Genomic DNA, 26977 nt, shown 5'->3' on the forward strand with positions numbered 1-26977 from the left:
AAAAGCGGCTCCGTCCTCACCATCACGCACGCACGGAGCTGCACTCCCGTATTCACACACTAACTCTTCAGCTCCGAGAGCGCCTGCATTTTCTTTGGGAGCCGCTTGGAGGTTCATTAATATCATTAGCATTTAACCCCCTCCCTCTTCTCATCTCCTCCCAGCACATGGCTGACGTCAGACCCCGCCAGGAGTTGGGGGAAAAGCTAAGTGGGCCAGGGACGCCCTATTCCCCTCCCCGCGGCTGCCTGCCTGTCAGAGCGCTTCTGGAGATATTACCAGAGACCCGGCCCGCAGCGACAGGCACAAAGTCACAGGGTAATGAACTTCGGGGACCCTTGGCCGCTGTGCGCGCAGCAGTCCCCGGAAACTCGGACCTGGCCACGTCTTCCCTTGGAAGATCTCCCAGCAGTCTAGTTTCCCCTCTCAGCGCCCCAGGTTCCGGCAGAGAGGAGATCTTCTGCCTCTGAGACCGTGGCTGTGATTTTTGTCTTTCCGTAGAAGATCAGCGGTCTGTAGAGATCTGCCTACTCTGCACGCCTATGTGGAGGGAGAGACTGTAAACTGAGTAACAGGCATGGGGAAAGAGAGGAATTTTGCCCCTTTTGCTCCGTAGGAAGATCATCTCGGTGTCTCCATCTCCGTCCTGCAATTTTCCCCTCTCGCGCTGTCCTCCCTCTTCAGCCTGCCTGTCCATCCCTCCATCTGTCTGTTCAAGACTGTGTCCGTACCACCCCACGTTCCCAGCGGCTGCAGTTTTTGCTAGAGCCGGGAAGAAACTTAAGGATGCTTGCATTTTCACTGTGGAACGAATTCTGAGCGCCCGCAGAGCAGGGCAGAGCGCAACCAATAGCCACCTGTCCCGCCCGGGAGCCTTGCAGGCTGGAGGGCGGCTGGAGAGCGGCGGCGCCCGGCGGCGACGTGGGCGCTGTGGGCCGGGAATCCGGCAGTGCCCACCAACCGCTGCGCCCCGGGACCGCCAGCATGAGCAAGCCCGCCGGATCAACAAGTGGGTACCTCTGGGGCAGCCGTGGGGTCCCGACGTGTGGCCTGGGGAGGGCAAGCTGGGAGGCCGGGGAGGTCCATGGGGAGCTCTGTGAATTGGAGCCTCAGAGTGGGACTCGGTGTGTGTCCGTTGGCCTAGCTCTGCTCAGACTGTTGCGTTGGAGCATTTCGTGAAACTGAGAAAGCAATTTTGTTGCTTCTGGATGCTGGCTTTTTCCCGGTCTTCCTGCGTTATTAGAAAGGTTGCGACCGGTTGCAGCCCACCAGTCCAGCGAGTGGTTTCTATTTAGCTGCCAGGTGCTGAGGGCGGGAGGGGTGAGACGGGGGCGGGAACTGGGCCGCAGCTCCAGGCGGCGGCACAATAACCCAGCCGCTCAAAACTCCGAGCCCCAGCGCGCAAAGGCAACTCTGCAAAGCGGATTTTGAATGGAATGCTTTTGCACCCCGTTTCTAGCTATTTCAAATAATCCTGCAAAACTGGGAAGCAGAAACCATTTAAAAGTCACATTTTCCTTAATCCTAAATCCGCGTAGGTCATAACTGGGGAATGTAAAGTATGGCGAACCACTCTAGCAAAGGCAGAACCAAATCCCTGCTCCCAAGGACTGTTCGGAGCGGGAGTCCAGCACTGGCAGGAGTCCGCGGCCTGCTCCCTCCGAGCGCTTCGTCCCTTCTTCCAACTTCCCCTAAGGTCGAACGCCCTGCTGCAGCTGACCTCTGCTGACTTCGCCAGACGGGAGTGCAGAGCTGCTCGGATGTCCTAGGGCATATTACAAGCACAGAATCTGCCAACCTGAGAGTGGGTAGGCCTGAGGCGGTGTGGAAGGCGCCAACTCCGTGCTCCAATCTCCCCGGGGCCTTTCAGTTCCCGCCTTCCACACGCAGGAGGCTCTGAGTTCTAGGGTCTGTGCGAAGTACCCAAGACCCTCCAGCTCTCCAGCCACTGGCGTTGTTTTCTCTTAGAGCATTTTTTGGCGCTCTCTGTGAGGGAGTTCCTTCCTGCCCCCTCCCCCTTCACTCGCCCTCTTCGTCCCGAGTCTTTGAAAGTTCGGAGAGTCTTGGGTACTTCTGAGGACTGATAATGAAGTCTCACTTAGGATGGATGCAATTTCCCGCCTCCACCTCCCTCCCTCATAAGAAGTAGGTTGTGGTTTTATTCTGTGCTTTTGTTCGGATTCGGGTGCTGAATTTAAAAATTAGCGTGAAGTGAACGTCAACAAAACGAGGTGGTGTGTGTGTGTGTGTGTGTGTGTGTGTGTGTGTGTGTGTGTCTGTGTGTCTGTGTGTGTTCTGGGTGGGGGGGGGGTGGGCGCTCACAGCTAGGGCCGAAAGAAGGAGCTCTTACCACAGCCACGGTGCACAGCTTACCCTTGTGCAGGACCTCGGTTCCCGTTAGCCTAGGCCTGCCCTTGCCCTGGCAGTCTGGATCTCTGAGAAGTAGTGCAGGCTTAAAAAAAAAAAAAAAAAAAATCCCCCTGAGTGTCTTAAGAAAAAACAGATGGGGGAGGCCATTCCGTTACATTACAAATCTCCATGGCAAAAACCGAGGTTGAAGGCCTCCTGGCACGCTCACCCCGGAACAGCTAACCTGTCTCTGAAAAGTAAAGGTCTTTTTGCCCATTTAGAGGTCGAAAGCTACCAGAGAACTTGAAAAGTTCGCTTCAGAGGCGAGGGAAGGAGTGAGCGCGAAGCTCAGCTTTCAGCTCTGCACCCCGGCTCCGTGAACTTAGGCTCTGAGTTTGGGAGTCCGAATGGGCACTTAATGAAGTGAACACACTTTCTGGGGGGAAACTTGAGTTTTCTAACTTGCCAAGGCCGAGTTTGGCCTTCGAAGCCTCGAGCCTCCTTTTAGGGTGCAATGGCTCTGTAGAAGTTGCTCTCAGGGGGAGACGGCCAGTTTCTACCAAAAGTGCCGCTTTATCCAGGTTTTCAGACCCTGGCTGCGACCAGCGGAAAATCTGTGGCCCGGCAGGCCAGACAGTTGGGGGGGGGGGGTGGTCAGCGAGTAGTGGGGCAGGTCTGGACCCTGCGGGGCAGGGAGGACTTCCTCTTACTCGCGCGGCTTAGCTCGGCTGGAAAGCAGAGCGTTGTCACCCGGATCCCCGCCTGGGTGGTACCAAGACCCTGGCCAGTCACCCCTGCAGCCCAGACTAACTTCTTTCAACAGCCTCTGATGGTAATTACAGTAATCGAAGCTGCCATATATCTTTAGGCAATTATGACACACAAAAAGCCCCGAGGGGACCCCCTGGGGAGGGAAGTTAAGAACCGTCTTCCAGCCTCAGGAAACTCAGGCTTGACTCACGTCTGAGCCCGCTTGGCTTGCGAAAAGAGAGGAGTTCTGCCGCAGTCAACCAGCTTGTCTGTGACCCCAAGTCACCTTAACGTGGCTGGGTGGCGGAGTCTGAGGCGTCGACCCTCCGTGCCCTGAAATTTTCGTTTCCCTCCTTTCTGGGCCCCGCCCCAGTCCAGCTCCCTGGCTCTCCTCAGCCTGGGCTGGGAGGTCAGTCCCTAAACAAGACCGATCAGTAAGCCCAAGTGGTGACAATCGGGCATCCTGACCGATGAGCCAGAAAAAAAGGTCACCCACCCCGGGCTGGTCTTCTCGCTCCACTCGGCTTCTCCAGAAATACGTGACCTTAGCCTACAGTCTGGATGGAAATCCTGGGCAAGAGGGCCTACCACTGCTCCCCTTACCGGCTCTTTTAGCATCGCCTGCAGTGCTCCCGGGAAGAGAAGAGCAGCCGGGGCGACAGTGCTACTGAGCCTTAAAAGGGGCCCCAGAAGACCCGAGAGCGGAGGAAAACGTAGAAAGATATGAGATCCGCATTTGCAATCCACAGTGAGTGTAAGAGCTGTGCAGCAGAGCTTGTGGCCGGGGTTCAGGCGCGACCATGAGTTGTTCTGGGGAGTAGTGACAAGTCCCATGGGGGTGAAGGACAAGACCCACTCTTGGTTCACTCCAGCCCCTCCCTCCCCCCAACACAATCTCCGCTCTTGCCCTGCGGGAGAGGGGGCGCCGAAGCGGTGGCCGCTACGCCGAACGCCTCCCCCGCCAGCCTTTGTCGCAGTCCGAATTCCCATGCTACTCTTTTTGACGGGTCACTGGTGGCTCTATAGGCAGGTGCTGCGGCGGGGTTGTAATTACCCCGGCTGAGCTGGGTCCTTCCCGACCTCCCCCTGCCGGGTCCCCCGCACTCCCCCCTCCACCTGAGGCGGAGGCCAGGGCCGGCTCAGGCGCCTCGGGATCCCGGAGTAAGTTCCTACTTCCCTCGCCTCCGGGCCTCGGCAGACAGCTCCCTCACCTCCCCAGCTCCGCTGGCTCAGAGCTTCCCACTGCCGTCTCTCAGGCCCCTAATCTGGGCGCTCCAAGAGCAGCTATCGGGCTCCCACGAGGCCCGAGACCGCCTGGGCCGGGATTGGAACGTCTTTGACCCGTAGCGATGGGGGGGGGGGGGGGAACAGGTGTTAATTGTTATTAACTGTTTTAAGTGATAACGTTAATACTTTTTACAAATATTCCCTTTGTTTTCGGAAATTTTTTTTTAGTCTGTAAATTGCTTCGAGTACTTGTTGGGCCTGAGAGAAAGCACACACACACACACACACACACACACACACCTTTCTTAGAGTCCTCTACCTAATGCCCCTCCTGGGAGCTAAGGTCTCTCCAAGGCTTGGAGAGTCCAAGCAAAGTTCTCCTGTGTGGGGTAGCAATCCCGGAAAAAATTAGAGCCATTCAAAAACAAAAACAACCCCCTCCCTCCAGGAGCAGAAAAACGCAGAGGAAGACACCACCAGGACAGGAGGGAAGAGGTCAGTGTTTAGGCGGAAAGTCCGAGAGGGATAAAGGTGAGACTGCCTCGGCCACCCCATCTGGAAGGCCACAAATTGGTTAGCTGTGTTCGCTCACTCCTAGACCGGTGGCTACTTCCCTCCCCCTCGACTTTTTTTTTTTTCCTAGAAGAAATGATTTCTCAAACTAAGCATTTTTCCATAGGTGAAGAGAAAGTTGGGCAATTACCACTACCCTTATTATCATTAATAATCCGAGTATTAGCATCACAATAATAACTCTAATAATAACTGCCGGGCTCAGCTCTGAGAAAACTCGATTGCCTTCCAGCTGCCATCCCGGGTTCCAGCCGTGTTTGTTTTTCTTCTTTTCCCCTTTTACATTTCAAGTTTGTCTCCTTGCGCCGCTCGCTAACAACTTTTCTCCCCCTGTTAAATGCAAAAGCTGAGGGTGGGAGGCGGCCAAACTTTTGGCGGAGCAGAAAGGCACCGACGGGCCGAGCTGCTGCCCGGGCCTGCTGTAATCTTTTATTCCAAAATGGGTCTCGGCGATTAGAGGAGACCCAAATACATGTAGCGGTGCATGAATAATGCTCATTGTAGGAAGCTGACACTTGCTCAAGGAAAAAAAAGTTTGGCTATAAAATCTCTTCATTATTTGCTTTTACCGCAGCTCCGATGCTAATCCCCTCAGAGGTCAGATTGCTTAGTATCTCTCTCCCCCTCTCCCCTTTCCTCCTTCTCCTCCTCCCCGCTTCTCTCTCACCCTTTCCCCCCTCTCCCCCCCCCACCCCCCCACTTCCCGGTCTCTCCTGCGATTCCAGGCCGCATTTTAGACATCCCCTGCAAAGTATGTGGGGACCGCAGCTCTGGCAAGCACTACGGGGTCTACGCTTGTGATGGCTGTTCTGGGTTCTTCAAAAGGAGTATCCGAAGGAACAGGACTTATGTCTGCAAGTCTGGAAACCAGGTACTCCCCAGGGTTGAGCTGCCCTGCTCCCCTCTGCGTCGGTCCCCAGCCAAGGCTTCTGCCAAGGCTTCCTCTGGATTCCCTGTCAACTTTGGGTGGACCTTTGCCTCTGGAAAGGCCAGAGAAGGTTAGGGGAGGCAAAATGAGTTTACAGGAGACTCAGAACTCCCACGGTTTTTCTACACTTTTTTTTTTTTAATTCCACAGCCACGTTTTGACACTAAGGCCCACATATAGGCAGAAAGCCTGCTCAGAGAACTCAGGGACTTCAGAATCTAAGGTACAGTAAGCAAGCAGAAGCGAGCAAGCAGCCTACCAGGCTGTCTACCCTCCACAGGTCCATTCTTAGCAGCAGCTCAGTCTCAGATGGTGGCTGGGCACCTGAGCCAAGGCAGCCACTACCTTTAGCTAAGACCCCAGAGTGAACGCAGGCTGCTTGAGTGCCATGGAGCTTGCCAGATGCTGTGTCTCTTTGGTTCTGAAGATGCAGGACTACTCTAGGTGCAGGCAGCTGTGAGGACTCAGAAAAGTGCACAGTGAGCAAGAAGAGAAGGCTTCTAAAAATAAATAAGTAAGTAAGTAAGTAAATAAATAAATAAATAAAAGTTAGGATCCTATCAAGTTTTCATGGCGCCTCCCATTTCTGCTTACAGAATGAGCCTGGTGGATAGCTGTATTTCAGTCCTTCACAGGCAGAGGTGCCTCACAGAGACAAAGCAATTAGGGCTATAGCTTTCAACCAGAGCTAACAACCACCTGTCACTCCATTCCCAGGTCTGTGGCTCATGTCAACCTAGGAGGTCAGCCTTCCAGTCCCATACCTCACTCACCTTCTACACAGCGGGGCCTCACCTTTCCTCCTGGGAAGATTCCCAAGAGCACCTTAGTCAGGAGGAGTCCTTCTCTGACAACCAAATGGTCAGCATTGCCCACTAATTGATGTGTGGCGTGCACATCGACTCACCTAGCCATCTGCTACTAGTCAATTATCATGAGTTTGTGTTCAGGTGGAACATTCAGCTCTTATCCATTCCTGATAGGTTTTGATTGGCAGCACAAGAAGACATATGCATTTAGATAAGTTGTTTAGGCCTCTGCAGCCCTCTCACTCCCTCCCTTGGGGGGTTCTCAAAGTCTAGCTCACCAATATCATATTATATAAACGCATGGGACTCATCCCAGAAGCTCCATGGGTTTGAGATTCTGTAGAGTGCCAGATTTGAACAGGTGTCTACTTAGAATACTGTTGTTGCTGTTGTTGTTGGTGGTGGTGTTGGTGGTGGTGTTGGTGGTGGTGGTGGTGGAGGAGGAGGAGGAGGAGGAGGAGGAGGAGGAGGAGGACAGTCTTGGTCAGCAGCCTAGGCTGGCTTGAAACTCATGATCTTATTTCAGTCTCAGATGTGGGTCATCATGCCAGGCTTTATAGCTTATATTTGTATGTAACAGACAGAATTGGGAAATCTGAGGTGTTGTGCTTCGAAGGAGCTGATCATCAATTCAAAGACACTTATATCAATCAGTTCACGGTGCTTGCAAAGGGTTGACAGCAAATCCATCAGGCCTGTGTCCTTTCTCTGGTAAAAAGAATAAAGGCGTGAGGCTCTCCTTCTTCCTTCTCACGGGCGGGCTCCACCTACTTATATACAGTTGATGTGACTGAAAACCCACTTGAGACATTTTACATTTACACACTTATCAAACCACTGGAGAAGATATTACTCTGATTGGATGTCCAACTACATTTAATAATAAGTAACTTAAAATTCTTTGTATTGAACCAAAGATACTCTGATGAATTCTCCTAGGAATTAAAAATCCAAATCTCTCTTCTCTTCTTCTAAGACTAAGTAAATACCATTTCACTTTCTTACTAACAGTACTGACAACATTTAGAAGTCATTATGGACATCTGACTACCTTTACTTTAAACAAATTAACCAAGTTTGCTTTGCTTTGGGTTGGGTGTGTACACATGCTGGGAATGCGCTGTGAATTACATCCCCAGCCCAAGTCAGCACATTTGTAATTAGTGAAGAAGACTGAATTATTCTTGTGTGTGATTTTGCTCATGGATATTTCAGGGAAGGAAAATACTCAGTCCAACTCCAGTGTTTTTGAATATTTAAAATTGTTAGGCAAAATAAACTTTTTTGTTTCTGTGTGTAAAATACTTAAGTGGAAGTCCAGGGGTGCCACTCAGTGCAGGAGTGCCTGCAGCCCTGGGCTCCCTCTGAAGTGCTTCAAGGCAAAAATGTATACACAGCATGTATCTATATACATGCCCCTCAGAAAAGACACTAACACAGACAAACACTAAAAGAAGCATGAGCTGGCTGTGGTGGCATGGGAAAGAGGAGAGCCACAGATTTAAGGCCAGCCTAGACTACACAGTAAATTCCAGGTCATCCTGAACTATAAACCAGGAAGATCCTGTCTCCCAAACCCATGATCTGGGGATACAGCCCAAGGGCTTGCATTCAAGGGAAGAAGGAAAACTTATCTGTTAATGCTTTTTTTTTTTTTTTTTTTTTTTTTTTTTTTTTTTTTTTTTTTTTTGAGACCAGATCTTACTCTGTAGTCTTGGCTGCCCTTGTCTATCTCAATCTCCTGATTGCTGGAATCAGAGTTGTGTACCACCATGCCTAGCTAGATTTTCTTTTTATACCTTCCCCCCCACCCACCCACACACACACAAGATTACGTTAGACATGTGTTGGCTCATCCCTGTCAGAGAAGTATTTGTAAGGCAGCATGTCATTTTTTTTTTCTCCTCACCATCTTGCTAATCGCTCACTCTCCATTATCCTCTTGTCAGGCCGTGTCTCCACATCTCCTTGGGTTTTCCTCAAACCTTCAGCTTTGCCCTTACACTCTCTCAACAGGCTTTGCCCTTTTAAGCATCCCGGCTGCCACCTCACTGCCCAGGGATGTCTGTTTCCATGGAGCTAGGCTGAAGCCAATCCTTAGGACCTCAGGGTTGTCTCCGCTTTGTGGTTGTGTAAGGATGGTTTAGCTACAAAAGGGAAGGACATAGAGGCGTGAAGAGTAAGTGGTTGGGGTTTATCTGTCAGCTCAATGGGCTAACTCAGAAGATCGCAACAAGCAAGAGACGCTCAAGACACGAAAGTCGCGAAAGGTGGCTCAAAGCTCCATTCGGGTGAAGCTCAGGGCCAGGTCGCTGTCTTCGGTCCTGAAAAAAGTCATCTAAGCTCCGCTCCTCAGGTCTATGACTTTTGGCTTCCCGAGGAGATCTAGAAAACCAGGAAAGCCCTTTCTCTTTGTCCAACTTCCTGAGGTGGAGGACTGGTTTTCTGGTCTCAACCCTGGGAATCTCAGCCCTTTAGTTACCTGGCCCTGCTAGTGCCCAAGAGGTCCGGACATCTGCCCAGAGTTGATGGCTGGCCAGTGTCCCCACGCTGGGCCTTACAACCTGGACCATGTTCTGGTCCCCACCTAAGGACCGTGGGGAGGGGGGCTCTGACAGCCTGCAATTTGTTTTAGGGAGGATGCCCGGTAGACAAGACACACAGAAACCAGTGCAGGGCGTGTCGACTGAAGAAGTGTTTGGAAGTCAACATGAACAAAGACGGTAATCAGCACATGCCTTTATTCTTCTAATGTTGATTGAGTAGTAAGTAAATTATATGTACAGAAAATAGATGGCACTCCTATGCATGTAAATCAACTCCTCAACAGAACTCTCCTCTCCAGATGCTGGGTATTGGCCACAGGCTGTCAGTAGTGGCCTCTCAGAACTCTGCAGCAGTCCCCAGCTGACCTCACTGTATTCCAGGAAGAAGTTCCATGCCCACATGGGAAACTTGCATCTCAAACCACACTCTCTGAGGCAATGCCTTTGAGCAGGAATCCCATGCCCAGCTGCGTATTTCCTGCTAAGGGTCCTAACCCCATTTCTCACCTCTTCTTGTAGTCTTTACTAGCCTCCCTAAGATCTCACGATCACTTAAATCTTTCTGGAACTTTCTACACACACACACACACACACACACGCACACGCACACGCGCGCGCGCAATGTTCGGAAAACACAAGGTTTCAAATCCTCATTGGCAAACTCAGTATGGCCGTTGAGTTGGCCCTAGTTTTTCAAGAGCCTTTTCTCTGTGGCCCAGAAGAGAGGGAAAAGGAGATAAAGAGGAAAGATGACACAGCCCTAGGGGTACCGTCCACACCACCTTCCCCTGAGGCCCAAACTCAAGGCAGACCTGGATCTTCGAGAAGTTCAGGGCTTAGCTAACGGCCCAAGTGGTACTTCTTGCCTCTCCTTGGGTCTGGACTTGGCAAGGGTCTTTGCCCTAGCCTGGGCAAAGTTGGAGGAGAGTCTGGGGACGCAGTACAGTGAGCCTTGAGGTGGGGGCCACCTGATGCGCAAAGCTTGTCTGGTGTGCCCCGTCTCTCTCTCTCTCTCACTGCTCAGGAAGCAAGAGGAAACGTCCAACCTGTTGAACTTGTGTATTGACAAGTTGTCACGCTCCGCGGGCGGAAGATTACCCTGAATTAATTTGTTTGTTTAAATTGTTGGTGGTAATTGTCACATCTCCCTTGCCTTCCTCCGGCACATTCGGCTCTCCCTCGTCCCATCCCCCAGCGTTCCTCGGGCTCTCGTCCTCTTTTTCCTGGTGCCTAGGAGGCCACCTGGAGGTGGAGGAAGACGGCCTCCTCCGCAGACCTGGTTCTGTGAGATGTTCCCTTTCTTGGTAGTGGGAGCGAGGGCACCTTGTTATTTCGGAGATCCAGAAAGTGCACGGTTTCCCTGAGATCTCAGGGTGCAGAGGACCACTGAGCACCTCTCCCACTCTTGTCCATCTCAGGTCCCTGCTACCCGACTGTGTCAGGAAAGCGTGCCCAAGCGCCCTGCACCACATGCCCTCTCGCTCCTTTCGCTTCTGCATCCTGGGTAACCCAGAGAGTGAGGGTGGGGGCGGGGTAGAGGTGACGAAGGAGCGGCCGCCCGCAGCATCCAAGTGTCACCGCGCCTGTGACAACCCCAGGCCTGTATCCACCTGTTTGGTCTTTTCTCTGTAGCCGTGCAGCACGAGCGGGGACCTCGGACGTCCACCATCCGCAAACAGGTGGCCCTCTACTTCCGTGGGCACAAGGAAGACAACGGGGCAGCTGCGCACTTCTCCTCCGCAGCGCTGCCAGCTCCTGCTTTCTTCACAGCGGTCACGCAGCTGGAGCCGCACGGTCTGGAGTTGGCCGCTGTGTCTGCCACCCCGGAGCGGCAGACCCTTGTGAGCCTTGCGCAGCCCACGCCCAAGGTGATTAACTTTACAGGGTCCAAAGAAACTCTTAAGCAAAGGGAAGGAGAGTAGCTAGGCTCACTTCTAAGCTGAGACGCAATCGGGAGAAGAGGGTTGGGGGGAAGATGGGATTCCCAGATGCTGGGCTCTAAGTCTACAGGCTCGTCCGTTGAGCCGAAGATGCTGATGTTTTTAATGCACAGCAGACCACTCTCCGGGAGGCTACAAAAGCACAGTCCTTGCCGGGGACATGGGGTGGAGGCCAGAAACCTGTGCCTTTAGGGCACACTAAATCCGCCATATTGGGTAAGTGGAGCTGTGTAATCCCAAGTGCAGCCTTAGGTGCTCCCAGAGGCCAGGACTGACTAGAACAGAAGTTGTCTCCACCTGGGGGGGAAGAGCCTCTCGACATGCCCAGGATCTATAATCTTGGACCATTTCAGTACAAGAGAGGAGAATGTGGAAATCACTGCTTAGAAGGGCAGTGTTTTTCCCATTGCCCTTAGCCACTCTGTAAACCACTCCCAGGACTGGTCCTACCAGCAGAGTCACAACCTGACCTTATCTGGGAAGGCTGCCACCTAGGGACTAGGCTTCAAGCCTCCAGTTGAGTCCTACTTAGGCTGACGTTGAAGGATAAGAAGCTAGGATTCCCCCCAGAGGAGGCCAGCTGCAGCCTCACACTGCAGGGAAGCCAAACACCTGGGCACATACACAAGCGCAATATTTAATACTGCTTTCTTACCCTTGATGTGTATAATAAGCTCTGGAAAGTAGTGTTATGAATATGTTGTCAGTTATGAATGGGAATGCTCTGTGAATGATTAAGATGTCTAATTGAAATATTTCCATAATATACTAATCCTTTCTAAAAATACTCATATGCATATTTGTGTTTGGTATGCCTATTAATTTATACTTTTTTTTACATCTATTTTTATTTACACAAATCCAAGGAGTTCTTGTCTAAATTGAGAGCCAGGCCTGGAACTTGAGTCAGCCCAAGAAAAGGGGGAACAGAATAGCCAGACATCCCTTTGGAAGACAGAGGCCCCCAATAAACTTAAATGTGCCTTCCCAAGTAGAGTAGATGTCATCTCTCAAATTCTGCAGACAGAGATGTTTGGAGGCAACTGAATGTTTGAGCAGAGCACCCCAGCCTCTGCTTAACCAGTGCATCAAAACATCAGCTATTCTCGCAAAGCTGTGCCTCCCTCACTTGCAGGTGTTTCTCTTTCTCCCTCCTCCCAGTATCCCCATGAAGTGAATGGAACCCCAATGTATCTCTATGAAGTGGCCACTGAGTCCGTGTGTGAATCAGCTGCCAGGCTTCTTTTTATGAGCATCAAGTGGGCAAAGAGTGTGCCAGCCTTTTCCACGTTGTCTTTGCAAGACCAGGTACGACCAACAGGGCATTGAGGGGTTGGGAAGGAAACGAGGGTACTCAGCCTTCAAAGCTGGATGTCACCTGCATAAGCCAACAGGGCAGCCATGCATTCCAAACAATGAAGAAACCTTTTATCATTACCAACATCATCCTAGAGGTTCGAAGTATCTATGGACTAAAAATAAAAATGTTTTTAATCAAAATGTAATTATGACCAGGCAGTGGTGGCAAACATCTTTAATCCCAGCAATTGGGAGGCAGAGGCAGGAGGATCTCTGCGAATTCAAAGCCAACCTGGTGTACAGAGCAAGTTCCAGGACAGCCAGGGATACACAGAGAAACCCTGTCTTTAAAAACCAAAAACAAACCAAAAAAAAAAAAAAAAAATCACCATCTCCAAAAAACAAAAACAAAAACAAACAAATACACAAATAACAACAACAACAAAACAAAGCTGGGAGTAGTGGCACACCCCTTTAATCCCAGCACTCAGAGACAGAAGCAGGTGGATCTCTGACTTCAAGGCCAGCCTGGTCTACAGAGTGAGTTTCAGGACAGAGAAAGGCTACACAAAGAAACTCTGTCTCAGGGGAAAAAAAAGTAATTATGTTATTTCAGGGTAGGTTGATGTGCTCTACGTAAAATACATATAGAAGTACATTGTATATACTTAATTTTCTTTAACACTGCTGACCAGCCAGACATGAGGACACACAACTGTAGTCCCAACATACAGGAGACAGGAGAACTTTGAGTTTGAGCTAGCCTGGGCTACAAGGACAACTATGGATACTATGGTTACGAGACAGACATGAGGACACACAACTGCAATCCCAATACACGGGAGGCTGAGACAGGAGAACCTTGAGTTTGAGCTAGCCTGGGCTACAAGGACAACTATGGATACTAAGATGGTTTCTTACACACACTCAAACTGAGAGAATCAGAAGGCAGCAAGAGCACTGATTCGTGAGATTTTGTATCTTCTACTTTTTACCCTCCACTGTGCTGTGGATAGTTTTGGGTTCCTGTTTTGTCACCATGTAGTTTATATAATTCTTTAGTTTTAAATAATGTTCAAAAGTAAGACAATTATGTACAGCTGAAAAACCTCACATTTTATTTTATTGTTAGGAATATTAAAAATATTATAATTACATTTTTGTTTTGTTTTGTTTTTGGAGACAGTTTCTCTGTGTAGCCCTGGTTGTCCTGGAACTTGCTCTGTAGGCTGGCCTGGCCTTGAACTCACAGAGATCCACCTGCCTCTACCTCCCAAGTGCTGGGATTAAAGATGTTTGCTACCACCACATGACCATAATTACATTTCTAACTAATGATTCCATGGGTAGATATGTCCTTGTCGATATATTTTTAATCTTAAGAGAAAGAGAGGTGGGTTGGGGAGACAGTTCAGAAGTTAGGAGCACTGCCTATTCACTCAGAGGACTTGGATTCAATTCCTGGCACCCACAAGGCAGCTCACAACTGCCTGTAACTCCAGTCCCAAGGAATCTGGCACCCTCACACAGAAGTACATGTAGGCAAAACACCAATGCACATAAAATAAAAATAAACTATCTTTTTAAGCAGGGAAGAAAGATACAGAGTAACCACAACTACTGGCTGTTAAGACCACTCGCAGAAAATTATTGATATCTTCCCCCAAAAGGCTAATAGGAAATTGTTTGCTTTTTCTATTTTCTTGACAGTGGAGGTCAAGCCTGGACCTTGCATATGCTCAGCGAGTGCTCTGCCACTGAGTCACACATGTAGCCATAATACGTAGTTCTAAAAGCAGAGGATTTAATTCTTCCCCTACCTCACTAACCATAAGGTCATCCTTCCGGGTACTTCTTTCAGGACAATAAGCAATGTGCCAAACACTCATGATCTCCCGGCGTGAGATATGGCCACAATTACTGTTTACCTCTAATTTAAAAATAATTTCCTGTACTCACTGCAATAACACAAAAAATAAGGCACCTTAAAAATTAAGCGTTTTGGTCCAATAGCGAATTTATTCACAAACCTTCATGATGCTTGGCTTCAGAAGTAAATTCTGTATATAAACCATCCAACGCTGGCTGGTTTTTGACAGATCTTTTAACATAGAGAATTGTTTTGAAGGTTGTAGGTCCTATCTTTGACCAGATTTACTGGTTGCTTTTAATCTTTTGACCCCATCTCCCACTCTCACACACACCCCGGTGTGTGTGTGTGTGTGTGTGTGTGTGTGTGTGTGTGTGTGTGTGTGTGTGTGTGTGCAAGCATGTGTACATAAGAGTATGTATAAATCGGCTTTTTTTCCCTGAAAATAAGAATTTGTATACTCTAACCCAAATAAAATTCACTTCCTGTCTGCCACTTAGCCTTTTGCTGGAAACCCTTCAACAATAAGCAAACTACAGTGAAGTAGAATTCAGTATATTAATTTGGAAAAGGGACCAGATTTTCATTTTAAATATTCAATAGCACATTTTTATTAGGATGGAAATGGCAAGCACCTTGATGCTGTCCACTTATGAGGCTCAGAAAAATCAGGCAGGGAGACGAGGTAAACTCAGCAACACCCGATTAACATAATTACACCCTGATTTCCCCTCATGCCTCTTGGGAATTAGTGATTTCTCCCTCCCCTTCTCTCCCTCTCCCAGCCCCCTCAACTCCCCAGAAAGACGGGAACCCTGACCTACAAGCATGGGAGTCTTCAGTGTTTTACCCCAGAGCAATCCACCTGCTCCGCTTCTGGTGCCGTTTTATGGAGAAGCCTAGGTCTCTAGAGAAGCGTCCAGGTGGCCAGATAGGGGCAGCAGCAAGGACATGAAGGGTTAACCCCTTCCCGAGGGAAGTGAACTTTGAGAAACTGGACCTGCTGACTCTGAACCACATGTGTGTGTCTATAAGCACCACTTCAGAAAAGAAAATGTGGGAAACAGAAGGAAACTAGATTATTTGGGAAAAAAGATTTCCAAGGCAGGCATTTAAAACACTTTAAAGGACATTTACATATGGAAATTGTTTATAAATTTATAAATTACACACTATATTATATTGTACATCTATTGTATGACAGCTGATGCTTCTGGAAGACGCTTGGAGAGAACTGTTTGTTCTAGGAATAGCACAATGGGCCATTCCGGTTGATGCTAACACTCTACTGGCTGTATCTGGTAAGAATTGCACAATTTAATGACTTTGTTGTAGAAATTACCATAAAAATACATTACTGAAAAAAGAACAACATGTAAAGAATAACAAATTCCTGCTGAACAATAGAGTATACCTGTCATTTATAAATCTATATTTAAATGCAAATAATGTTGTTTTGTTGTATTCATGACTGCTTGCATTGTTATTTAAATGCAAATTACTGTGTTTGTTATCATCCAAGAGAAGATTTTATATTAACTTTCATACAATATAGCCAGTTTACATGGAATCAGATATCTCAGAGTGACAATTGAATAGATATTGATATGCAGGATTTTGTCAAAAATCAATATTAAAACACGAAAATGCCTTCATATTAAAGCAATTTATCCCATATTTCAATTCTAGGCATGAACAGTGACAACACAGACTCCCAGAAGCTGAACAAGATCATATCTGAAATACAGGCTTTGCAGGAGGTGGTGGCTCGGTTCAGGCAGCTCCGATTAGACGCCACGGAATTTGCCTGTCTGAAATGCATTGTCACTTTCAAAGCTGGTAAGCAGACACAGACCCTACCTCTTCCTCTTCTCTGCCTAGTTCTAAACTGACCTGCGGTGGGGGTTGGGGCAGGGGAGAGTGGGGAGTAGGCTGCGGGGGCGGGCGGTGTGTGTATGTGTGTGTGTTTGATATTTTCTTGGAACTGACACTCTGAGGTTGGCCTGGCCTTCCATAGTCACGGAGACTCTGCAGGAGGTCATCCACTTCCAGTGCCCTGTGCTCCCACCGTACTCCCTATGTTGTCTCTCACAGTTTCCTCATCTTCGTTTCTAGTTCCTACACACAGTGGCTCTGAGCTGAGAAGTTTCCGGAACGCTGCCGCCATTGCAGCTCTTCAAGACGAGGCTCAGCTAACTCTTAACAGCTACATTCATACCAGGTGACCGCTATTTGCTGTGAATATGCACTTAAGAAAATTGCCTCCATTGTGAATGTTGAGGCAGGCAGTAAGAAGCCAGTTCAAACATCGTGGCTAATTATCCTGTTGCCAGCCAGTTAATTTAGCAAGAATCCATGTCCTCACCTGTCTCTAGCAGGGGAGGGTGAGAAGGGCAAATTGAATTAGGTGAAGAGCATTGGGAGTGTGTGGGCTGGACGAGCTGACCAATCAAAGATGAAAAAGAGCTGCGCACGGTCGTGAGTCTGCGCATGAAGAGTCAAATGCAATAGGTTCTGAAACATTAGGTTGAAAGATTACATCATCCTGGGACAGATGCTCTTCTTCAGAGGCCAACCCCAAGTTCAAGGGGCACAGAGCCTTCTACAAAGGCCATTTTACTCTCCCCCCCTCCCCCTCTTGCTTGTTTGCTTGCTTGCTTGCTTTTGGTGGTTGGTGTCTGTTGAGCTATCTGGGGTCCCAGCACCCACCATGTTACGTCTGTCGAATCAAGGGCCCTCTGTCTGATGTAGGATGTTGGTAGAAACTCTCCAATGTGGGAACTCAATATTAAGTTTTCCCAGCCCAGTGCCAGTGTGTTCATTCAGATTCTATTTTGTGAAGCAAAGAGCCGGGCTTTTAAGAGAGTAACGGAACCTCTTTGGCTTCCGATGTTGTGGGTGGGGTGGATCTGGAGTTAAGCAGGATCAAGAGGGACCCATGGAAGTCTGCCTTCATCATGTCTACACTAGCCATAGAGACCTCGGTAGAGATAAATATATGGGCAGAGATCATTAATGGCCCCCTCACCTAAGGGGGGGGGTGTCAAAGAAATCCTGACTCCGCAGTAACCTCTTAAGTGCTAGGATCTCCCTCCCTCCCCCCCCTTTCTCTTTCTGTTTTTATCTCTGTAACAATGCAAAGTGTATGTGTTGACTCGATGGCTACATAGTCACATTTAACTTTTTCTTATATCCACAACTCAACACATGGGCAACTCCAGGGAAAGGATCATGGCTGTCTTACGAAGCAGATTAGATTATTATTTCCAAAGTTTATTCCAACCCATTTCTTCTTTTATATTCCAAAACATCTTCATTATGTTGATTGATGAGATAAGCCCACAGGAAACCAGAGGTGACCAAGGACAGCCCAACTTTCAGCCAGTGGGGCTTAGTATGCACTGTCTCACTTACGTCATAAATCACCCTTTGGATGTTGGGTGAATAAAACTGTTCCGAATTTGGGAAAGGCCATTGAGATGACATTGCTTGGTAGCTCGTTGTATGCACGCCTTTCCGAACTGTCACTGCTGGAAATGTAAAATCTACATTGAACTACAGGGCATGAATTGTAAGCACATAACCCTGTAGTGCAGAACTACAGGGTGGAACAGTACACATTAGAAACCGGCTTGTGTATTGCCACGAGCCTCTGACACTCATGGCCGGGAGAATGTTTAGAACAGCAAGCCGAGAACGTGGTCAGTTACTAGCTCAGCCAGGTCTTTGCTAGGCCCAGGTGGGTGACCGAAGTCATCAGAAAAAACAAGGGGCCGCCCCTCTCCCACTGCGTGAAGTGGGCAGCCGCATCACTTCCAATTCACACTGGGGCGGGAGTGGGGGTGGGGGAGGGGAGTATGGAGTAGGAGAAATAGGTTCTGGTTATCCAGAAAGGTTGGCTAATGAAAGAAGTGGCACGTGGGAGGGGCCTTGCATGGTGGAGGGTTTTCAGTAGGGAAATGTGGGTGCAGCTCTTGGGGTTTGGGGTCACCAGACATGTTATGTGAGTTACTGGAGATGAGATGGGGGAACCCCAAGGTCTCCCAGGACTCCAGGAGCTGCTACTAGGGTGGCCTTGGAGAATCCTACCCCTGGTGACCACAGTGTATTTTGGAGACACTGCCTCTTGCTCTGTTTGCAATAAGGAAACTGTCTGTGGCTGAAAGGCACCTGTTTTATCATGTGATTCCTAGCTCACCGTGTCAGCTGGAATTCTAACTTAATGTTGAGAGGCAGGCATGGGACAAAATAACTATTCTTTTTTTTTTTTTTTTTTTTTTTTTTTTTTTTGTCTTTGCTCTTTCAAACCAGTGAACACTCCTTCAGTGTGTTCCTGTCTGGAAAGACAAGATCTGAATTTGAACTGAAAAGCTAACGTGCAAACTTACGTATCTGGCAGTGTCCTGTCCGCAATTCCTTCAGGACATGAGGAGCTGGCTAGGAGCTGGCAGGTCACAATGCCATAGTGGAAGTGAAGATCAGGAAGTTGGAATAGGCACAAAACATTTAGAACTGAAAGAGAAATTATTCGTGTTAATGGATGAAGTCGGGGTTATATAGTCTATAAAATAAATTAAAAATACATCTTTATTCTTTGAGCAGTTCAAATCTACTCCAAATCCTCCCAGATTCAAACTCCACATCTACCTCCCAACTTCACTAACTCTTTTTTTTTTTTTTAACCACTGAGTCCAGTTTGTATTGCCTGCACGTGCTTAGGCTATCCACCGAAGCCTAGGCAACCTACCTGGGGCTGCATCCCTGCAGTAAACTGCTGCCCCCTCCCCCAGCAGCCATCAACTGCCGAGAGAGAGCCTCATCTAGGGGTGAGAGACTTAACGAGGCTCTGACATGATCTTAGGCGGGTCTTGTGTTCACAGCCACTGTGAGTTCATGTGTCCAACAGGCCTGTGTGTCTAGAAAAGCCTGTTTCAAAAGCAGTCTCCTGCCCCCTCTGCCTCTTACTCATTCCAGCCCCCTTCTAAGATGAGTCCTGAGCCCTGTGGAGAGGGGGCTGTGATACAGATACCCTATGTGTGGCTCAGCGATCACAGCCTCTTGTTGTCTACAGTTGGACCAGTTATGTGGGTCTCTGTACCAAGCATCATCTCCCGGGAAAAGCCGCTGATGAGGAGTGCGCTAACCCATGGGTACACAGAATGCAGTTTGATAACTGCCCAGTTAGCAACATAATACTAGGCTCTTCCCAAAGGCGGACGACCTGCTCAGCCACAGGTTCTTAGTCCAGGCAACACTACCAGGCATGTGAGTTCATCTTGTGGAGTGGTCCTTCAACCCACTACAAAATAATCTTGAGCAGCCGGACACACCGACACACCCACACACTGTTACTGTATCTAGTTGGTGCTGTGTTTTCACGTATAATACGCCATTCTTGTTGACTGAGTGACCAGCTCTTTTCCAACTAGAGAATAAAAGAGGTGGGGTGGGTGAGTGGATAATCCACTTTCGGACAGTGAGGAGTTAACTCTCGGGCTTGGGTGCAGCTCAGTGGCCGAGCACTCGCTTGCCTTGTACACACAAGGTTCTGTGTTCCTCCCAGCACGTGCACAAGGCAGTTTGTTTGTCTGGCTTTCTGGACTCTCCCAAATCCATCCTTTCCAGAATGTGTTATTTCCTGCAGCAGTTTCCTGTCGTGGGAAAGGGTTAGCATGTCGGGTGGATGCCACGGACATAGTAGAGACCATATAGGCATCCCTGGCACCTCAACTCTGCAGAGCGCTGAGTCCAATCCTGGGAAAGGAAACAGAACCGCTGAAGAGAGACTAAAAGCTAAAGGCGTGTCTAGCAGCTCACTCAGCAAAGAGAGAAAGTGGTGGAATTTAGGTGTTTTGCTTTTCTATTGATTAATGCAATTGGTTGGTATTTTTGTTTGTTTGGGCTTTTTTTTGTGTGTGTGGGGGCTGTTGTCGTTTCTTTGTTTGAAGGTTTCACTCCACAAGCCAGGCTGGCCTGGATTCATTATGACTATGTAGTCAGGCTAGTACTGGACTCATGGCAATCCTCCTGTCTCAGCTTCTCCAGTCCTGGGATTATAGGTAGGAGCCACCACATCTAACTTTTTTTTTTTTAACTCTAGATAAATGTCATCATATCCACACCACTTAATTAAGTGTGGTATGACGCCCTGTCTGTGAGTTTGTGTAAAGTGTAATAATATATAATATGAGAGCAAACAGGGGTCAGAGTAACGTATAAGCTCTATGCCCAGCTGAAGGGAGCTCTTCTTTGCAGAGCTAAGAGGCACACATGGAAGTTCTTCTCCTAGACTGTCTCTCTGCAGAGTGCAGCTACTCGGCACTAAACACAGTTAGCAAGGTGCTGTGAAGGGATTTGATGCCTCTCAGTTCCTGGCACCTAGGGCTGAGGTGGAACATGGCTCAGTCACACGTGTGTTCCCAGAGCTTGGCTTTAGCTGTTTTTTTTTTTTTGTTTTTTGTTTTTTGTTTTTTCTTAGCGGAGGGCGGCTTTCTTATAGACGGCATTGATACCCAACTCCAAGGCATTGGCTGGACTAGCATGAGGGTATGAGAGGTGGGGCACAAGCATCTAAAGATTTCGGGAAATTGGACGTGCATATCTGAGTACAAATGTATGTTGGACATCAAGTAAGGAAATTGTTAAGCAATTTCTCACATCTTTAATTATATGCCAATTTCATTGACATGAAAGTTGGGTGGCACTGCCACCCAACAGAGCTTGGTCTTTAATTTGCAGTGTAATAAGGTTGGAATTATTCCTGAGAGTGACAAAGTATAATGCCTGAATAATAATGTGAAGAATTGCTCAGAAAAAGAAGCCATTTTATTTGAAAGAAATAGTCTGTTCAAGAGAGTTGAGCATTTAAAGATATGAATTCTGCCACCAGCTTCATAGTCAACCCTGTGGTCACTGCCTACAATGATAACATTACGCTTATTATTTGGTTTAAAATTAGCATCAGGGGTCTTAAAGTTGATTTTTCTAGTAATAAAAATGTATTCCCCTTGCTAATGTTGAGATAGATAGATAGATAGATAGATGGGTAGATAGATAGATAGATAGATGGGTAGATGGGTAGATGGGTGGGGGTGGGGTGAGGGACATGGGTGGAAGGACAGACAGACAGACAGACAGACAGACAGCACATGTAATTTAGGCAATGTTATTCTTGTTATCCTGTTTTGGAGGATTCCAGTAGTGTACTAGTGAAACAGGGACAGAGGTGCCTGTCCTGGCGTCTACTGCAGGGACAACATATCACTGAAGAGGCCCAAGTCAGGAAGTTACTCCTGGGACGATGTAAGTCCCTGCTTGTGTGGGGCTCTGATGTTGCTTTCATGGTTTTCTTCTTACTGCAGATATCCCACTCAACCCTGCCGCTTCGGGAAACTCCTGTTGCTTTTGCCAGCTTTACGATCAATTAGCCCATCCACCATAGAAGAAGTGTTTTTCAAAAAAACCATCGGCAACGTGCCGATTACGAGACTGCTTTCAGATATGTACAAGTCCAGCGACATCTAAGCCCCCGAGTGCCCACGTTTCAAGATGGGGCAGTATCAGATGGACTTCCGCCAGGCAGGACCAGCCTCTACTAACAAACCTTTCTGGAAGGAAGAAACCTGGGAATGAGTTGCCTTCCATGAAAAAAAAAAAAAAAAATGCCAGTGGACACAAAACAACAGCTATGACCTGCTGCTCCCCCTCGAAGCAGGACAGCTGGAAAGGTCAGGTGGCACAACAGGTGGCACAACAGGTGGCACAACAGGTGGCACAACAGGTGGCACAACAGGTGAACTGGGGTCACCACCACAGGCCAAGCCAGCCATTCTGCCTCTGCCCTGGAAGAGCCAGCTGAACTATTCAAAGCTGAAAGTCATACTTTCTTTTCCTTTTTAGCACATAAAGTCAGTTGATCAAGGCTAGCTTTGTGTAACATCAATACTGCGCCCCTCAGGACTCGGTTGGGTTGAAGCCTTTACTTAAAAATAATGTTTAGGTTTTAAATCAAAAGCATTATCAAAAGTTTTCCTTCTATCATAATACTTCATTAAGTGGCCTTCAGAACCAAGTGAGTAAGTGAAACGTAGCTTATGCTGTGTAATTTCCTTCCCTACTCCCAACCCCTTTCTGGTTTTTGGTTTTTGTTTTCGTTCTCTTTTCTTAATATAATACCACAGGCCAGGCAACCTCGTCAAAGGAACTGACGGCAAGAAGGAGCTTCTCAGCAAGACTTCAAGTTGGATAGCATCTCAAACCAGAAGCGCTCTACTGAAAGAACCTCAGTCCGGGGAAGGTTGGGTCCAAACAGCAAAACCAAATAAAGTGGAGCCAGGTGACCGGGTGAAGCTGATCGCTGTCCCGTCATCACAGTGCTGAAGCCAAAGGCAATAGGGTCAGCGAGTCACACCGGATGGTACATGAACAAGGATGCAAGCCACAAGAGCTTCAGGGAGATGCGTGCTAAACAGATTCCTGAAAAATCCATTGCTAACAGCCTGGGACTCTTGAACACCTTTCAGAAAACTCTGGTTTCTAATAAAGCCTCGAACACCCACCACACCCATCGTCCTACACTCTAGGCTGCTCCTTGGATATGAGTCTATACTTATGGAAATGTAGAAACAAACATTTTTAAATAGCTGCTGTACTTTTCACATTTTGATTTATTAGGTACTAGCACCAAGAGGGGGAAATTCAGCACTTGGACTAGCATAGGATGGAGAGTCAAACTTCTCTTGTACAAAGTGAATTAACTGATTTGTGAAGTTAAAAGGTTGTACTCATTGTATTTACAAAGAATAAAAATATATTGAATTTAAATAAATGCTGCCTGATTTCTTTCCCGCCTCCCTGGTTTGCTCTTTCCCATTAGCTACAAGGTGGCGGCAGCCCCAGCTAATGTAAAACCAAAGCTTGGAGTCCTCCGGCGCAGAACAGAAAGAACTGAGCTACAAAGGCAATTTCTTTTTCTTTTTCTTTTTTTTAACAGTGAATCCCACTTGTAAAATGATGAATAAAGAAATAAAACATAAGATTCCTATTCTCTACGACTCTCCGATGTAATTGCATCTGTTAGGAAAATTGCTGTGTGAGGAAGAAAAAGGCCAATGAGCAATCTTCCTTCTCTGACCAGGAGCTTGCAACTACTATACTACTGAGTAAAATGGGGAGAAAGCCACAGGAGCTGTCCCCAGGACATCTGGGGGGGGAGGCTGGGGGGGGTATGGCCCTTCTGCTGGACCCCAGGTGTGAACTGCATGGACTTGTGGATGGCAGGCCAAGCAAGAGTTCTTGGCTGAAATGACTTTGCAGATAGGAGACATGAAAAGTTCAACCATCCATGGCCTGTCTGCTGGCTCTACAGAGACCAGAAGTCCATCTGAATGGGCAGCACAGTGGCAGAAGATTTGCCTGTTGCACACACGGCTCTGGGTTCTAGACCCAGGGCCATACAAGAACAAAACTAAGTTTGGAGGGACATTCCTCCAACTCTGTTTATATTTCACAACTTAAATGTCCTTCAACAGAGAGTAGACATTCTGTGGTAGATAGAGAATGGCTAGGTCCCATGTTTCAGTGGGGTCGGAGGGTACCCCTGTTTCAGTGGTGGGGGGGGGGGAGGTACATCAGGATTCTGGAGGATGGAAAAATGAATTTGATTGCAATTGATGTGACTTGGTATCACTTATATAGTTTCGCAACCTACAGACCAGATACTCCTTGCCGCCATTTAAATGTTAGAGTGAGTATTTCATGCAGGCATGAGCAATATAAATACTAGCTCCTTGTAGACAGAGGTCAGACCTGGGGTGATGAGTCCGGGGTTGTTCATCTATACATCAGTCAAGTTTTGCTCCGTCGCTCCTGGGTAACAATTCCCAAAGCACAAATAAATCAAAGGTTCAACCTCTGTCCTCAGATGTAAGTGATACGTCTGAAACAAAATCACCTTCCCGAATTTTGAAAACCCACCTGTCAAATGAGCAAACTGCGCTTTTGTGGGCTTGATTTGAGCTGGGGTTGTTGTTGTTTGTTTGAGACACAAGGCTTTGCTGTGGAGCCATGAAAGTCACAATCCTCCTGCCTCCGCCTCCCCAGTACAGGGTTTGCAGGCATGTGCCACCATTCACTGAAAGCACAGAGGGTTGGGCTCAGCTCATAGTGTGCTCAGCCTAGAATGTATGAAGGCCCGAGTTTGGTTCCCGGCGTTGCAGAAATGGTTTCTCACATGAATGATCTGGGCGCTGGGGAGGTGGAGGCAGGAGGGGAGCAGAGCCCAGGTTGAGCTATGGGAAAAGAACCTGTTTCTTCCCATCCCGAGGCTGTCCCTTCCAGGCGCTGCCCTCTGCTGCTGCTGCTGCTGCTGCTGCTGTTTCAGTTGGGGACTTTTGCAAAAGCCGATGGCCTGAGTTCAGAGTCTCATTTGTAACAGCAAACCAAGGCATCCCAATGAACACCGAGGTTCTGTGGCTTGGCACATGAATTGTGCTCCCTGTTAACGTCATTGAGAACACTTGAGTAGGTTACAATAGGTTCCAGTTATACCAGGTAGCATTCCGGTTCAATTAATCACCCCTCACTCCACCTGGGAGGGAACGCCTCCCCGTGAGGTTAGAATTGACCACAGGTCTAGCTTTGGCCAATGGCTCAAGATTCTGAATTATTTCATTGATAGCTCAAGGTTTCTAAACAAATTTAGAATACCATGACTTGAACCCATTAGCCAGAGACATGCCCCATGACTGCCTTCCTCCGTCTCTGTTTCTTTGTTTTCAAGAAGGACTTCCTACCTAGCCTAGGCTAGCCTCAAACTTCTAATCCTCCTCCTAACTCACCTTTTAAAAATTATTATTATTATTATTTACTTATTTATTTATTGGTTTTTCAAGACAGGGTTTCTCTGTGTAGCCTTGACTGTCCTGGACTTGCTTTTGTAGACCAGGCTGGCCTCGAACTCACAGCGATCCGCCTGCCTCTGCCTCCTGAGTGCTGGGATTAAAGGTGTGTGCCACCACCGTCCAACCTTTAAAATTTTTTAAATTTTATTTTAATTTTATTTTTGGTTCTTTCTCACCTTCTCGAAGCTGGGGTTATAGGCCTGTCTTGTCATGCCTAGTTTTTTTTTTTTTTTTTTTTTTTTTTAATTAAAATGGAACCATCTACTTTCCCCTTGTGTCTGACTGTCCCGTGGCTACACACCTGGTTGGATCTTATCCCAGTGTAGCTGCTTTGGTGGCTTAGGTTTCTATTGCTGTGATAAGACACTATCACCAAAAGCAACTTGGGAAGAAGGAAGTCAAGGCAGGAACTGCAGCAGAGGCCATGAAGGAACCATGCGTGTGTGGTACCCAGGACAACCTGCCCAGCGCTGGCACCTCCCATAGTTACTGGGCCCTCCCACATCAGTAACCAATCAGGAAAAGGCCCCCCAGCCCATCTGGTGGGGGTGTTTTCTAAGTTGAGTTTCCCTCTTCCCAGACGATGGCAGCTTGTGTCAAGCTGACATAAAATAGCAAGCATACTGGGAATGTCACATTACGGGTGGTTCCCTGGCTGCCTCTTTGGTGAGTGATAGCTTCTCACTACACCAAACTACGCTGCAGAGAACTGAACTTCTAGAAATACTTTTTTGTGGCCTTGTAGGGGTATTTCTGTAGGGTGAAGTCTTTCAGTGGTGTTTCTGGGTCAAAGACCATATGCATTTTTAATTCCGATGGGAACAGCCAAATGGCTCTCCCAAAGGGTTGCATCAATTTGCACTCCTGCCAAGAGGGTCTGAGAGGCCCCATTTCACTGCTCAGAATTTAAAAGTGCTTAATCAGACAAAGGCTTGATGAACACTTCAGAGGCTGTTAGAAAAAAATACCGAAAATGCATATGTTCTTCATCATTAATATGCTTCCCATATGATGCTCCGGGTAAGTAGGCCCGACCCTGATGGTCAGAGCTGCGTTGCGAAGCCACTTCTGTGAACCCGAGAAAGTTTCACATGTCACACGGAAGGTTGGAAGGTCGGGAGAGAGTGGACGCATGGAGACGAAGAAGCAATTTAGCTGATGTCCTCTACAGCTTAAGGTTTCGTTAGGCAAGCCAAGCTATCTGGGGCTGGAGTGTCACTCCGTGTAAAATACACGCCCACAAGTCGCTGGGCTCCGCCCACAGCACCGCAACAAAACCAACCAACCCTGGAACAGGTTCTCACTTCAAAAAATCACTTCTGAAATTCTCTCCTCCCTCCCTCCCTCTCCCTCTCTCTCTCTCTCCCTCTCTCTCTCTCACTCACTCACACACACACACACACACACACACACACACACACACACACACACACACTCCCGCCCCCCGCCCCCGCCCCCGCCCCCGCCCCGGGGGAGGGAGGGAGAAGGGATGGAATTACTGGGTAGGCTGCAGGGACAGCAGGCCAGCCAGTAACTCTCCCTAAACTGAGTTAACTCCAATACCCTTACCACAAATGACAAATGGCTTATTCCCCACGTGGTCTGCATTTTTAGTAGTGCTTGTAGGTTTTTTGGAACATGTGCTAGCTCTTTTTCTCCAAATGCTGCTAACCTCCACTGGGCCCGCTGGGGCAGGCCACGAGCACTCAGCTGCACGCAGCCAGCTGGCCCATCAGACTCAGATGAGAAACCACAGTGCTGCCACGCATCCTGGCATCTTTGTGT

At 48.2% G+C, this 26977-nt stretch overlaps 1 protein-coding gene across 1 annotated transcript; it reads left to right on the forward strand.

Annotated features, from left to right (window-relative positions):
- Positions 1-233: 233 nt before the first annotated feature.
- Nr2e1 (nuclear receptor subfamily 2 group E member 1) lies at positions 234-21938 on the forward strand. Its single transcript, XM_051164225.1, has 9 exons — positions 234-1009; positions 5625-5770; positions 9272-9359; positions 10815-11050; positions 12284-12430; positions 15496-15592; positions 15981-16130; positions 16407-16512; positions 21653-21938. Exons 1-9 carry the CDS (start codon positions 985-987, stop codon positions 21813-21815), a joined length of 1158 nt encoding a protein of 385 aa, XP_051020182.1. The 5' UTR covers positions 234-984; the 3' UTR covers positions 21816-21938.
- The last annotated feature ends 5039 nt before the right edge of the window (positions 21939-26977 follow it).

This window comes from Acomys russatus, chromosome 21, assembly GCF_903995435.1.
Source record: "Acomys russatus chromosome 21, mAcoRus1.1, whole genome shotgun sequence".
In the NCBI taxonomy this organism is placed as follows: domain Eukaryota; kingdom Metazoa; phylum Chordata; class Mammalia; order Rodentia; family Muridae; genus Acomys; species Acomys russatus.